The sequence below is a fragment of the Populus alba genome, chromosome 15 (assembly GCF_005239225.2).
Source record: "Populus alba chromosome 15, ASM523922v2, whole genome shotgun sequence".
Taxonomy (NCBI): Eukaryota; Viridiplantae; Streptophyta; class Magnoliopsida; order Malpighiales; family Salicaceae; genus Populus; species Populus alba.
The window spans coordinates 9473337-9488038 of record NC_133298.1 but is presented as its reverse complement, the minus strand read 5'-3'; the positions used below and the strand labels follow the sequence as shown (position 1 = coordinate 9488038).

The 14702-nt window shown below is 38.2% G+C and overlaps 1 protein-coding gene and 2 pseudogenes across 1 annotated transcript; 2 read left to right on the top strand and 1 right to left on the bottom strand.

Annotated features, from left to right (window-relative positions):
* The first annotated feature begins 255 nt into the window (after positions 1–255).
* Positions 256–3539, top strand: LOC140954226 (LEAF RUST 10 DISEASE-RESISTANCE LOCUS RECEPTOR-LIKE PROTEIN KINASE-like 2.4; annotated as a pseudogene).
* Positions 3540–4465: 926 nt separating this feature from the next.
* On the top strand, positions 4466–7613 carry LOC118037379 (LEAF RUST 10 DISEASE-RESISTANCE LOCUS RECEPTOR-LIKE PROTEIN KINASE-like 2.1; annotated as a pseudogene).
* A 266-nt stretch (positions 7614–7879) lies between these two features.
* On the bottom strand, positions 7880–14471 carry LOC118037314 (LEAF RUST 10 DISEASE-RESISTANCE LOCUS RECEPTOR-LIKE PROTEIN KINASE-like 1.2). The gene is made up of 4 exons (XM_035043252.2): positions 13553–14471; positions 9526–9561; positions 9135–9389; positions 7880–9047 (listed from the first exon to the last, which is right to left on the bottom strand). Exons 1-4 carry the CDS (start codon positions 14349–14351, stop codon positions 8425–8427), a joined length of 1713 nt encoding a protein of 570 aa, XP_034899143.1. The 5' UTR covers positions 14352–14471; the 3' UTR covers positions 7880–8424.
* Positions 14472–14702: the final 231 nt, after the last annotated feature.

Sequence of the window (14702 nt, the reverse complement as noted above, 5' to 3'; positions counted from 1 at the left end):
TAGCTATTTATTTTAAAATCATTATTAAATTTAAGTTTCTTTTGCTCTTAGAAAAATTAAATCAAGTTAATTTCTTTCTCAATTTTTTTTGCAATTCAAATCTTGATTATGACCTAAAAATTCTCAAACTACATTAAAATCTAGTTATTACAAGACTCGTAGCCACCACACAATACTATTATAGACTTTCCCAGGTCAATGAGAAATAGCAAGCAACTTGCTTTTGCTTTGACAGATTGGTTTGTTTTTGTCCTTTCCCTCCTTTTTCAATCAAGCCATTCAGAGACTCTTCAAACCAAGCCTTACCAACTACATAGGAACTCTGTTTCAAATCCTTGTGTCTCCCCTTTCTTCCTCTGTTTTTGAGCACTCCAAATGGATCCCAAAAACTCCTTCGTATTCAGAAAGCTTCTTCCAATCTACAACTGTATCTTTCTTTTCACATACATGGCCACCCAAACTGTATCAGATGATCCAAAGTCTCACTCTTGTGAACCAAAAAACTGTGGTGCTGGCCCTAACATAAGCTACCCTTTTTGGCTATCTCAAGAACAAAAACCCTTTTGTGGCTATCTAAATTTTATGCTCAACTGCAGTGAAAAAAGGCCAGTACTCACAATTTCCAATGATGTTTTTATCATTGAAGATATCTTTTATGCCAATAATTCTATGCGTGTGGTTAATGCTGCTGTGTATGAGGAAACCTGTCCACCTCCTTTGCATAACATTAACCTTGATAGAACACCCTTTACTATTAGTCCTGGCTATACTAATCTCTCCTTCTTCTACAATTGTACCTCAAAGCCCAAAGATAACTACTCTCTCTATGATTTAAGTTGTGCCACAAATTCTACACACTATTCTTTTGACGGTTTTCACTTGGAAGAAATAGAGATGCGCAACAATTACTCATGAAACGATTTTGCTAATGCTCCTATCCACACTGGTGAGGATATTGGTAGTCTGCATCCGGCAAATTATACTGAGGTTTTGAAGATGGGGTTCCTTCTGAACTGGACTGCTCCTAATTGTAGCACTTGTGAGAGAAGAGGTGGGCGTTTTGGATTTGAGAATAATGAATTAATTTTTTTTTTCCGTGATCGGCCTCATCCCAAATCTTGTGATGATGGTAACTGTTCATCAAATATTTCGTTTATCCCATCATCCTTGCTATATATTTTTTCTATTTCCTAACACAGTCAAATTCTCGGGGAGGACTAGCCATTTCTGATTTGGTTAGGTTGAGAATTTGGACAGGTTAATTTCTTGATTACTCCATGAATTTACATAGACAACCAACCTTTAAACAATGATGCAAATCCCTGACATATTGACATGAAAAGGCACTTCCACTGTATGAAAAAGTTCAATGCTTGGATGGAGTTGTGCTTGCATCAGAGTATTTGTCCGTTTAGAACCATGATTCTTTCTTTTCTCTCTCTTTCCTTCCATATTTTTTATGTGCTGCTTTGTATGGAATGCTAGATGCTTCTACTTATTGGATCGATCTCTTCAACAGAACAAGTACTATGCATACATCTTACTTGCAGTTTTAGAGAGCTTCAGTTTTGTTTATAAAGCTGTTCTGATCTTGCAGAAGTCTAAAATTTCAATTTTTTTTTTGTTTTAACTTTTTTCATGAGAATATTAACACCTCATTGCTTTGAATTATTCTATCCAGGAACTAGTTTGAATGTGGGCCGGAAGGTTGCCATAGGTAAGATCTCTGTCTATCGTTTATTTATGTTTCTGTGCTTTGTTACTCACTTCAATTTCATGTCTAAATGTTGTAGAAATTCTCTCACCAAACTGTTAATGAAAAGGCTAACCAATTTCTATATTCTGCTTTTAAGGTCTTGGGGCAGCTCTTGGTACATTAGTCACAATGCTCATAGCCGTCTTCTGGTACCGCCGCAAGAAAAGGCAATATGAATCCATTTTCTCTAGAAGCATCAAATCGGTTCCTATTTTTCTAAAGAAGAAACATAATCAAGATCTTGAGGTTTTCATAAGAAACCACGGACCACTAGCACTGAAAAGATACAATCTGTCGGATGTTAAGAAAATGACCAATTTTTTCAAAGATAAACTTGGTCAAGGAGGCTATGGAATTGTTTACAAAGGAAAGCTACAGGATGGCCATCTGGTGGCAGTGAAGGTCATGCAAGCTTCAAAAGGGGACGGGGAAGAATTCATAAATGAGGTTGCAAGCATCAGTAGAACTTCCCATGTCAATATTGTCACTACTGGGATTTTGTTTGGAGGGTGACGAAAGAGTTCTCATTTATGACTTCATGGTCAATGGATCGCTTGAAAAGTTCATAAATCAAGAAAATGCTTTGCAAGCCAATCAACAGCTGGGATGGGATAAATTGTACCAGATTTTAGTTGGCGTTGCTCGAGGGCTCGAGTATTTGCATCGAGGGTGCAATACAAGGATTGTGCATTTTGACATTAAGCCTCATAACATTCTTCTTGATGCAGATTTTTGCCCTAAGATATCCGACTTTGGACTTGCGAAGCCATGCGCTAGGAAGGAGAGCAATGTATCGCTATTGGAGGCAAGAGGAACCATTGGATATATAGCACCAGAAGTGTTCAGTAGAAACTTCGGACCAGTTTCACACAAGTCCGATGTCTACAGTTATGGAATGATGGCTCTAGAAATTGTTGGAGGACGAAAGAATCATGAAGCTGAAATGAGTTCCAGTAGCGAAAAATATTTCCCAGACTGGATTTATAGGCGTCTTGAGCTAGATGATGGGTTTGAATTGAATGACGTGACAAATGCAGAACAATCTGATATTGTGAGGCAAATAGCAATAGTTGGCTTGTGGTGCATCCTCACAAATCCATCTGATAGACCATCCATGAGAAAAGTGATAGAAATGTTGGAAGGGCCTCTTGGAGCATTGAAGATTCCACCGAAGCCTCGCCTGTATTCTCCTCCAAGATTACTTTCATATTCATCTACTACATCATTAGTATGAAGATAATGGATTTGACATTTTTAATCCCTCAGAAGCCCCTCCCAAAACCCACCTCTTTGTTCATCGGTTAAAACCCAAGTTAGCTCCACAAGCATGGCATGCTTTTGTTCCCTTAATTCCATCCCATGGCTGGTGTCTCAAGCCCAGTGCCTCTCTCTCAATTCCAGCGATGTCCTCGATCACCCAACGCTGTTACCTGGACGGTGCAAGGACGATCCCTCACTCCTTAAGACAACTCGAAAGTTACATGATTTTGTGGAGTTAGGAGGATCTCTACAGATCTCTTGGAAATTTGATTTTGTGGAGTTAGGATCTCTATAAATCTCTTGGTATACAGAGATTGACCGTCTGTTTAGGAATAGATTAGAACGCTCCTGGGATGATTAGGATCTCTTCAGAATCTGTTTCGACACAGATCTCAGCCCATCTCTTTCCCACTTTCCGAAGAGCGAAACTCCCACCACAAGTTGGTATTATTTTATTATACCTCCCCACAACGCTTTCCCTCCTCCACCGATCTCAACTCATGAGCCCAAATGAAACGAGTTAGAAGAGAGAAATCCAGAAAAGATGGGGCCTGAGACAGAGTTTGCATTAGCGTGTCACCTCCCCACTTGGGCAAAATAGCCAAGCGACACCAACAGGTGCGTGGCTCAGCGGTGGGAGGGAGCAGCTTTCCTTCCTTCAAACCTAGGTTTGAGTCTCAGTGGGAGTGGGACTGGAAAGTTTGCTCATTTCCTGTCTATACTGGGTCCTTCTTGTGCGGTATGTCTGTCACCCCCGCGGTGCCTTACCTGCTCACTAGAACTTGCAGGATGTTCAGTGGGCCGTGGGATTAGTCGTGGTGCGCGTAAGCTGGCCCGGATACCCACGTTATCAAAAAAAAAAAAAAATAGCCAAGCGACGTTTTCATGTTCAAGTTTTTGCAGACAACAAAGATCATAGTCTGAGTGAATTTAACCACATGGGGTGTGCAAACTGCAACGACTGGATCATGCCATCGATGGATGCCTTAGAACATGCAAGCATTTCTCTGCCCACAGGAGAAATATACCATTATGCCCCCGTCACTTCAGAAATACCCTCCATCCAGCAGGACCAGCACCCCGTCCACATGGCACCGCAAGATAAAGTCCTTTATTATTCCTTTCTTGTAAGAATAAAAAACACTAAATGGATGAAGGGTTTCAAAAGAATCTTATCCGCTTAAAGCCAAAAGGTCCGATCAGCAAAAACAAAGTCCGCCATAACAAAAGGTAGCCTCCCATTATCACTTAGCAAGCAAAACATCCATGGACCATGGGTTGTGGTGGTTAAAAACAAATTAATCCACCAATCACCACCCATTTGACCATCTTATTCACGATAAGACCTCCTAAGCCAGAGCTGTTTGCTTCCCCTAATCCTCGAAAGCTGAATTTTATTTTATTTAAACCTCAACTGTGCCATGAGAGAGGCTTTAAAAGAGTAAAGAGTCGGCCCCCACTAGCTCTCAAGAATCCAGTATCCCACTGGCTCTCAAGAATCCAGTATCGCTTTTTAACAGCAATTTCTCTTCAAAATGTTGACACCTTCCTTCCCAGCAAACACTAGGACCCAAGCCCCTCGAGTATATATAGAGCCACAATTCTTGCAAGCAGTATTCATATTCAAACCCCCACGAAGCAAACAACGAAGCCTGCAGGACTTTCAAATCTTGTGAAGCCTGCAGGACTTTCAAATCCTTGTGTCTCCCCTTTCTTCCTCTGTTTTTGAGCTATCGAATGGATCCCAAAAACTCCTTCGCATTCAGAAAGCTTCTTCCTATCTACAACTGTATCTTTCTTTTCACATACTTGGCCGCCCAAACTGTATCACAGGATCCAAAGTTTCACTCTTGTGAACCAAAAAACTGTGGTGCTGGCCCTAACATAAGCTACCCTTTTTGGCTATCTCAAGAACAAGAATCCTTTTGTGGCTATCCAAATTTTATGCTCAACTGCAGTGACAAAAGGCCAGTGCTCGCAATTTCCAATGATGTTTGTATCATTGAAGATATCTTTTATGCCAATAATTCTATGCGTGTGGTTAATGCTGCTGTGTATGAGGAAACCTGTCCAACTCCTTTGCATAACATTAGCCTTGATAGAACAACACCCTTTACTATTAGTCCTGGCTATATTGATTTCTCCTTCTTCTACAATTGTACCTCAAAGCCCAAAGATTACAACAATCTCTATAATTTAAGCTGTGCCACAAATTCTACACACTATTCTTTTGCAGGTTTTCACTTGGAAGAAATAGAGATACGCAGCATTTACTCATTGAATTCATGCCAGGATTTTGCTAATACTCCTATCCACACTGGTGAAGAAGATATTGGTAGTCTGCTTCGAGCAAATTATACTGATGTTCTGAAGATGGGGTTCCTTATGAATTGGACTGCTCGTAATTGTAGCTCTTGTGAGAGGAGTGGTGGGCGTTGCGGATATGAGAATACTGCATTCATTTGTTTTTGCAGTGATCGGCCTCGTCTCGAATCTTGTGATGCTGGTAACTGTTCATCAAATATTTCGTTTATCCCATCATCCTTGCTATATATTTTTTCTATTTCCTAACACAGTCAAATTCTCGGGGAGGACTAGCCATTTCTGATTTGGTTAGGTTGAGAATTTGGACAGGTTAATTTCTTGATTACTCCATGAATTTACATAGACAACCAACCTTTCAACAATGATGCAAATCCCTGACATATTGACATGAAAAGGCACTTGTACTGTATGAAAAAGTTCAATGCTTGGATGGAGTTGTGCTTGCATCAGAGTATTTGTCCGTTTAGAACCATGATTCTTTTCTTTTCTCTCTCTTTCCTTCCATATTTTTTATATATGCTGCTTTGTATGGAATGCTAGATGCTCTCTACTTGGATCGATCTCTTCAACAGAACAAGTACTATGCATACATCTTACTTGCAGTTTTAGAAAGCTTCAGTTTTGTTTTATGAAGCTGTTTCTGAATCTTGTAGAAGTCTAAAAATTTCATTTTTTTGTTTTAACTTTTTTTTCATGAGAATATTAACACCTCATTGCTTTGAATTATTCTATCCAGGAACAAGTTCGAATGCGGTCCGGAAGATTTTAATAGGTAAGATCTCTGTCTATCGTTTATTTATGTTTCTGTGCTTTGTTACTCACTTCAATTTCATGTCTAAATGTTGTAGAAATTCTCTCACCAAACTGTTAATGAAAAGGCTAACCAATTTCTATATTCTGCTTTTAAGGTCTTGGGGCAGCTCTTGGTACATTAGTCACAATGCTCATAGCCGTCTTCTGGTACCGCCGCAAGAAAAGGCAATATGAATCCATTTTCTCTAGAAGCATCAAATCGGTTCCTATTTTTCTAAAGAAGAAACATAATCAAGATCTTGAGGTTTTCATAAGAAACCACGGACCACTAGCACTGAAAAGATACAATCTGTCGGATGTTAAGAAAATGACGCAATTTTTTCAAAGATAAACTTGTCAAGGAGGCTATGGAATTGTTTACAAAGGAAAGCTACAGGATGGCCATCTGGTGGCAGTGAAGGTCATGCTTCAAAAGGGGACGGGGAAGAATTCATAAATGAGGTTGCAAGCATCAGTAGAACTTCCCATGTCAATATTGTCACTCTACTGGGATTTTGTTTGGAGGGTGACAAAAGAGTTCTCATTTATGACTTCATGGTCAATGGATCGCTTGAAAAGTTCATAAATCATGAAAATGCTTTGCAAGCCAATCAACAGCTGGGATGGGATAAATTGTACCAGATTTTAGTTGGCGTTGCTCGAGGGCTCGAGTATTTGCATCGAGGGTGCAATACAAGGATTGTGCATTTTGACATTAAGCCTCATAACATTCTTCTTGATGCAGATTTTTCCCCTAAGATATCCGACTTTGGACTTGCGAAGCCATGCGCTAGGAAGGAGAGCAATGTATCGCTGTTGGAGGCAAGAGGAACCATTGGATATATAGCACCAGAAGTGTTCAGTAGAAACTTTGGACAAGTTTCACACAAATCCGATGTCTACAGTTATGGAATGATGGCTCTAGAAATTGTTGGAGGACGAAAGAATCATGAAGCTGAAATGAGTTCCAGTAGCGAAAAGTATTTTCCAGACTGGATTTACAGGCATCTTGAGCTAGATGATGGGTTTGAATTGAATGGCGTGACAAATGCAGAACAATCTGATATTGTGAGGCAAATAGCAATAGTTGGTTTGTGGTGCATCCTCACATATCCATCTGATAGACCATCCATGAGAAAAGTGATAGAAATGTTGGAAGGGCCTCTTGGAGCATTGAAGATTCCACCGAAACCTCGCCTGTATTCTCCTCCAAGATTACTTTCATATTCATCTACTACATCATTAGTATGAAGATAATGGAATGTTTCACATGAATCAACTGAGTGGTTCATGTGATTTTCTGATGTATTCACGAGAATAAAACTAGACTCAGCTTTATTTATACATGTAATGAACAGATGGCAACTGCATTGTCCATCTCCTAGCTACAGGTTTGAACATGGAACTCGTTACTGGGTCAAGAACTGTACTCGTGCTTTAAACATATTGATGTGAAATGGCTTTTCCTGAAACTTCATATCTGCGAAACATCCTTACATTTAACAATTTCTTCTGTGAAATTCAGTATCGTCCCTTCTATTAATTAAGAGCAATCCTTTCCAGTAGCGTTTTCATAGTACATCTGCAGCCAACAGGAACAGCATTCCAGCTGCACCTAGTTCAAGTAGGGAGAAAAGGATGAACTTGATCATCAATCTTTCTTTTCTCCCTCTGAATTTACAAATGCAGTTGCTGACATCAAGATAGTTGCTCTGGTCCTACTACCATGCAACAAGCTGAACAATGTCCTATTGAAACTCTCGTAAAATTTAAACTCATGAACACTTGATCAATACAAAGCCTCAAAATATGGTCCAACACACGGTGACATCTATATTTGCAAATACTATCAATTTATGTACGTCTGGCTAAAATACAAATGCTAATCAACAGCAAATAAATAGAGAGTGGCGGCACTATCACAATATTCAGTGCACAGAGGTCCCTGCCTCTCTTCTCGATGTAATTGAGAATTTAGTGAAACAATTAAACACTGGCATGAGGTGTCGAGGACGTGCTAATCCATGTAACAGTGACAGTATCAGGTGAAGGCGGTATCGGACCACTCTTCAATAACCCAACATCATCTGAAGGACTATTTACATCCTCTGCCTTTTTCGCATTGTGGTCTCTACTTCGTATTTCTTTCAGAATCTCTAACACTTTTTCCATGGATGGTCTCAACTCCTTTTCATTCTGCAGACATTGAAAAGCCAACTCAGCCACAGCCCTAATCATTTTTCTCGCTGCGTAATCTGATTCAAACCCCAGACTGGGTCAACGAAGTTCATTCATGAATCGCTTTGGATTTTATTGATTGCCATGGTAGACAAGTTGATCTCATGCCGGTGTCTGGAGATATCAACAGCAGGCATTGATGATATAAGCTCAATCAAGACCACCCCAAAGCTATAGACATCACTCTTGTCGGTCAGCTGGTAGCATTGATGATATTCTGGATCAACATAACCAGGAGTCCCTTGTGGAGCAGTTGAAACATGGGTGACATCTGTGGGAAAGAGTCGAGACAGGCCAAAATCTGCAACTTTAACACAGAAACTGTTGTCAAGGAGAATATTGCTGGTTTTCACGTCACGGTGCACAATATCAGAAGCATGAAGATAAGCCAGTGCACATGCAGTCTCCACAGCGATGTTCATTCGAGTAGACCAAGGGAGTGCACCAGGCTTTGCTCTTTCACCATGAAGATGGTCGGCAAGTGTACCATTGGGAATGTACTGATATACTAGTAGGAGTTCACGGCTGTCCCGAGAGGTGCATCCATGCAGTAGGACAAGGTTTTGGTGGCGCAAGGGAGTTAGAATATCAACTTCATTCAAGAACTGCTCAAGCCTCTTATAATTGTTCTCGTATAAGCGCTTGACTGCAACTTCAAGCCCATCTGGAAGTTTTCCTGATGAAACAACACGAGGAAAAGCAAATTTTTCAACAAATTGTTCTTCAAACACAACACAAAAGACAGTGATTGTTATTTCTTTACCGTAATATACTGTCCCGAAGCCTCCATCTCCAAGCTCTCTGGTCTTATCAAAATTGTTAGTGGCCTCTTCAAGTTCTTCATAAGAGAATAGATGAGCACCGTTGTAGCTACTTCGCTTCTCCGTATGTGCCTTTGAAGACGGAACCGATTTGATGCTTCTAGAGAAAATGGATTCATATTGCCTTTTCTTGCGGCGGTACCAGAAGAAGAAGGCTATGAGCATTGTGACTAATGTACCAAGGGATGCCCCAAGACCTTAAAAGCAGAATATAGAAATTGGTTAGCCTTTTCAGTAACAGTTTGGTGAGAGAATTTCTACAACATTTAGACATGAAATTGAAGTGAGTACCAAAGCACAGAAACATAAATAAACGATAGACAGAGATCTTACCTATGGCAACCTTCCGGCCCACATTCAAACTAGTTCCTGGATAGAATAATTCAAAGCAATGAGGTGTTAATATTCTCATGAAAAAAGTTAAAACAAAAAAAAAAATTGAAATTTTAGACTTCTGCAAGATCAGAACAGCTTTATAAACAAAACTGAAGCTTTCTAAAACTGCAAGTAAGATGTATGCATAGTACTTGTTCTGTTGAAGAGATCGATCCAATAAGTAGAAGCATCTAGCATTCCATACAAAGCAGCACATAAAAAATATGGAAGGAAAGAGAGAGAAAAGAAAGAATCATGGTTCTAAACGGACAAATACTCTGATGCAAGCACAACTCCATCCAAGCATTGAACTTTTTCATACAGTACAAGTGCCTTTTCATGTCAATATGTCAGGGATTAGCATCATTGTTTAAAGGTTGGTTGTCTATGTAAATTCATGGAGTAATCAAGAAATTAACCTGTCCAAATTCCCAACCTAACCAAATCAGAAATGGCTAGTCCTCCCCGAGAATTTGACTGTGTTGGGAAATAGAAAAAATATATAGCAAGGATGATGGGATAAACGAAATATTTGATGAACAGTTACCATCATCACAAGATTTGGGACAAGGCCGATCACGGCAAAAACAAATGAATTCATTATTCTCAAATCCACAACGCCCACCTCTTCTCTCACAAGTGCTACAATTAGGAGCAGTCCAGTTCAGAAGGAACCCCATCTTCAAAACCTCAGTATAATTTGCCGGATGCAGACTACCAATATCTTCACCAGTGTGGATAGGAGCATTAGCAAAATCGTGGCATGAGTAATTGTTGCGCATCTCTATTTCTTCCAAGTGAAAACCGTCAAAAGAATAGTGTGTAGAATTTGTGGCACAACTTAAATCATAGAGAGAGTAGTTATCTTTGGGCTTTGAGGTACAATTGTAGAAGAAGGAGAGATTAGTATAGCCAGGACTAATAGTAAAGGGTGTTCTATCAAGGTTAATGTTATGCAAAGGAGGTGGACAGGTTTCCTCATACACAGCAGCATTAACCACACGCATAGAATTATTGGCATAAAAGATATCTTCAATGATAAAAACATCATTGGAAATTGTGAGTACTGGCTTTTTTTCACTGCAGTTGAGCATAAAATTTAGATAGCCACAAAAGGGTTGTTGTTCTTGAGATAGCCAAAAAGGGTAGCTTATGTTAGGGCCAGCACCACAGTTTTTTGGTTCACAAGAGTGAGACTTTGGATCATGTGATACAGTTTGGGTGGCCAAGTATGTGAAAAGAAAGATACAGTTGTAGATAGGAAGAAGCTTTCTGAATACGAAGGAGTTTTTGGGATCCATTTGGAGTGCTCAAAAACAGAGGAAGAAAGGGGAGACACAAGGATTTGAAACAGAGTTCCTATGTAGTTGGCAAGACTTGGCTTTAAGAGTCGTTGAGTTGGCTAACGTTGTTTATTCGTGATTGAAAAGGGAAGGATGGACAGAAACAAACCATTTTGTGGAAGCAAAAGCAAAAGCAAGTTTCTTGCTATTTCATCAACCTAGAAAAGTCCACAAAATCATGTGTGGTTGCTATGAGCTATGAGTCTAAAAGACGACTGGTCCAGTCTTGGGTGGTGCCTAATCATGGATGGCTTGGGATGATGGAAACTGGTAAGGAGCATGGGGTAAATAATAATATTACGAGACATCAGAATTCTAGTCGTTCAACGACTTGAGACGCGGATTGGCCGACTCTTCAATATCAATTCTGCTTTCAATGTCAGACTCAGAGGATACGATATTTTGATGGAAAAGACAATTACTTTTCCTTTTTTATTTTATAGAATTCGTCATTAGTTTTCCCAAGTTTCAGAGGATATACAAGAGTTTTGATCAGCACAAATGATAAAAATTCAGTAGTATTAGTATTTTTTAAAATATTTTTTATTTTTATTTTTTAATTTTATTTTTGAAGATTAAACACATAAAAATAATTTAAAAAAACACTAAAAAATTAATTTAAAGAAATATAAATCAAATTTAAAAAAAATAGGTTGAAACTCATTTTCAATAAAAATGCTCTATAAAATTACTAATAAAATGTTAAGAATCTATTTTGAAAATGCTGTAAATCTTATTATTAGTATTGCGATTCAAATATATTTAAAAAAAAAATAAAAATTTTTCTTTTTAGTTTCAAATGAAAATTTTATTTGTTTTTTAATTGTTTTGAATATGTTGATATAAAATTAAATTTAAAAAAATAAAAATAAAATATTCTTAAAAAATAATGAACATCAAACAATTAATATTGAAATGGATGGTTTGAGTGGTTGACTTTTGAGGCAGGAGTTGTTAGTTGAACCGAAAGTGGACAGCTTCTTTCGCAACTCCATTTGAGAAATGATCCGCTACATACCTAAGAATTGAGCTGTGGTGTTGCCCAAGGAGACGACTGGACTGAGCCCATGAGTTTTGGTTAGGCTAAAGGAAGTTTTGGGTCTGGCCTTTGTTAAGGAAACCAAGCTGAAGTTTATAATAAGAAAGTAGAAACCATTGTTAACCAGCCACAAATATATATATATATATATATATCAGAGAGACAAAACTCAGAATTATCACCCGTCATAACTTGGAGAAACTACTATGAATTATCACAATCAAATGCCATATGCCATTAATTGTTTTTGTACTGTGTTCTAATTAATCAGAGAATTTGGTTTGGTTAGGGTTTTTACCTTGGAGAATACCCTAAGGAAGTGTTTCTAATGCTACACCATGATAGACTGGATATTATATTATTTTAAGGAATTACTTGAATCGATATAAAAATAAAAATTATTATTATTATTATAGTTAAAATTTAATTTAAAAGTAGACTTCTAATAAGTCCTGGTCACAAGATTGGGTTGACTATTGAATCGTATCAATATAAAAATAAAATAATTATTATTAGAGTTTTAAAACTCAACTTGAAAGCAAATTTGAGCTTATTAGGTTTCGGTCACAATCGAGATGACTATTAGGAGTTCAACTCGAGGCCAGGCCCGAGTCACAGGCTAGTTTTGATCATTGACCTAAGTTAACATAAAAATAAAATGATTATTATATAGTATTAAAATCCTAATTGGGGATCTGAGAGGCTAAGCTTTGGTCATGAATCAGGTTGACCATTAACCCGAATTAATGTAAGGATAAAAATGATTATTATTATAATTTTAAAACTCAACTATGAGGTCGACCTGAGGCTAGACTTGGGTCATGGGTTAGTTGACATTGATCCGAATCAACATATAAGATAAAAATAATTATTACTATAATTTTTAAATCAACTAAGGGTCGACCTGTGGCAAGATTCAAGCTATGGTTAGGATGGTCAACTTGGGTTGACCTAAAGCAATAAAAATAATAATGGTTATTTATCATAATGGGTCGACATGGGTAAGATCTAAGTCACGACTTGGAAGGATTAACATGGGTTAACCTATTTTTTTAAAAAAAAAAAACAATCTCATTTTTATATACATATAAAAAAAAAATTTTTTATCTGTGTTTTATCCCATATAGACTAGGTCATAAATTAACCCGAGTTTTTAATCAGGTCAGGTCAAATTAATCATTCTTTATTTTTTTTAACAAAAACTTGAAACGGTCTAAACCTTAAGTTGGTCAAATCCGGTCTAATATCTAGCAAACACAAAATAAAACTAGCAAATTATCTAATCTAATTCAAATCATACCAAACACAAGATAAGATGATAATTATTTATCTTATCTAATCAAATATTATATGGCATACCAAACTCTACCCGATGTTCCATATACACCTGGCTGTTGCTTTTGTGATTGTGTCCTACGACGTCCTTAAAATTTTTGATTAAGAACAGAGCCCCCAAGTACTTTTGTTCCTAATTATCAACCCTAATTTCCCCCCACTAACTTCATTTCCCTGGCAAACAACATGAAACACAATAGATAGAATAGGTACTAAAAATTAACAAGGGGAAAAAAGGAGAGAGATCAGCGAGGCATGGCGAGCTTACCTTGACACACAAAAGCATAAGGTTGGTCACGGCAAAGGCACATGAACTCTTTGTCCAGATGGGTCATGTTAGTTCCACATATTCCTCTTGAAGCCATACATCCCTCGCAAATTGAAGGACCTTGATCATACTCGTACGACACATTGAACCCTTCTCCTAAAACCTCCACCAATTTTGCTCTATCACCCACTAGTAGCTCGCCAAAAGACTTAGCAATGGGAATTCTAATCCTCATGCTACATTGCATTACGTCTAGCCCACTGCTGTTTACCAAGATATCATCATTTCCATAGAATGATCTCCCACTATATCCATTACAAAACGAAATTCTGTTTTTAGACAATACTGTCGAGCTAGATGTAGAGCAATTGTAGAGTAAGTTGAGGTTTTGAAGGTTCAGGTCATAACCGAAGATATGGATGTCGCTGCCACTGCTTGAATTGGTTCTTATTTGAGTAGGACAAATGTACTCCTGGAAATTCACTAGCTGAAGAGCCATCAACCTGGAAGATTGCTTTAAATTCAATAACCGGAATTCAAGCGTGTCGCTGGCTATTAGAGGGAGCTGACCCTCTTCACACTTGAGCTCGAACCCCTTGTGTCCACAAACTTCAGGTCGATCACCTCCCCAAAAAGGGTAAGAAAGTTCCGGCAAGAGTCCACAGCTAAAGGGCTTTTTGCAATCTGTGTAATCCTTATTATCATCATCACCATAGGAGGTTGATACAAGGATTATTAGGACAGAGAAGACGGTTGTGATAATGGAGTGGTGTTGATAGAGAGATAGACGGGCAACCATTTTTTTAAGAAAACAAAAACGTGAAGAAAGGAGTCTTTAACGAGAAGGGGATTTAACTGGTGGCTCAACCCATAGATTGTTCCATCATTTTGTAGGAAATGAAAGAGAGAGGAAGGCTGATGCTTTGTGCCAGTAAACAAAGGGACCCTTATTTGTTTTGACACAGACAAAAGTAATATATATATATATATATATATATATCACAGAAAGAAATCAAAGTTGACCATTGACTTCCAAGTTGGCAGTCGAAACATTTTTGGACTGTGCTTGGTGCACAAGAGAGCTACAGGAGGGCTGCACAAGAGACATTTTTGGATTGTTTGGTTCTGTGATTACTTTTATTTTTAATGC

Excerpts from the sequence above, each read along its gene's own strand:
- LOC118037314 (XM_035043252.2), bottom strand. The coding sequence starts at position 14,351 with ATGGTTGCCCGTCTATCTCTCTATCAACACCACTCCATTATCACAACC. Across the intron at positions 9,562-13,552 it reads TTATGCTTTTGTGTGTCAAG|GAACTAGTTTGAATGTGGGC; the intron begins GTAAGCTCGCCA and ends TATTCTATCCAG. Across the intron at positions 9,048-9,134 it reads CTTCGGGACAGTATATTACG|GAAAACTTCCAGATGGGCTT; the intron begins GTAAAGAAATAA and ends TTGTTTCATCAG.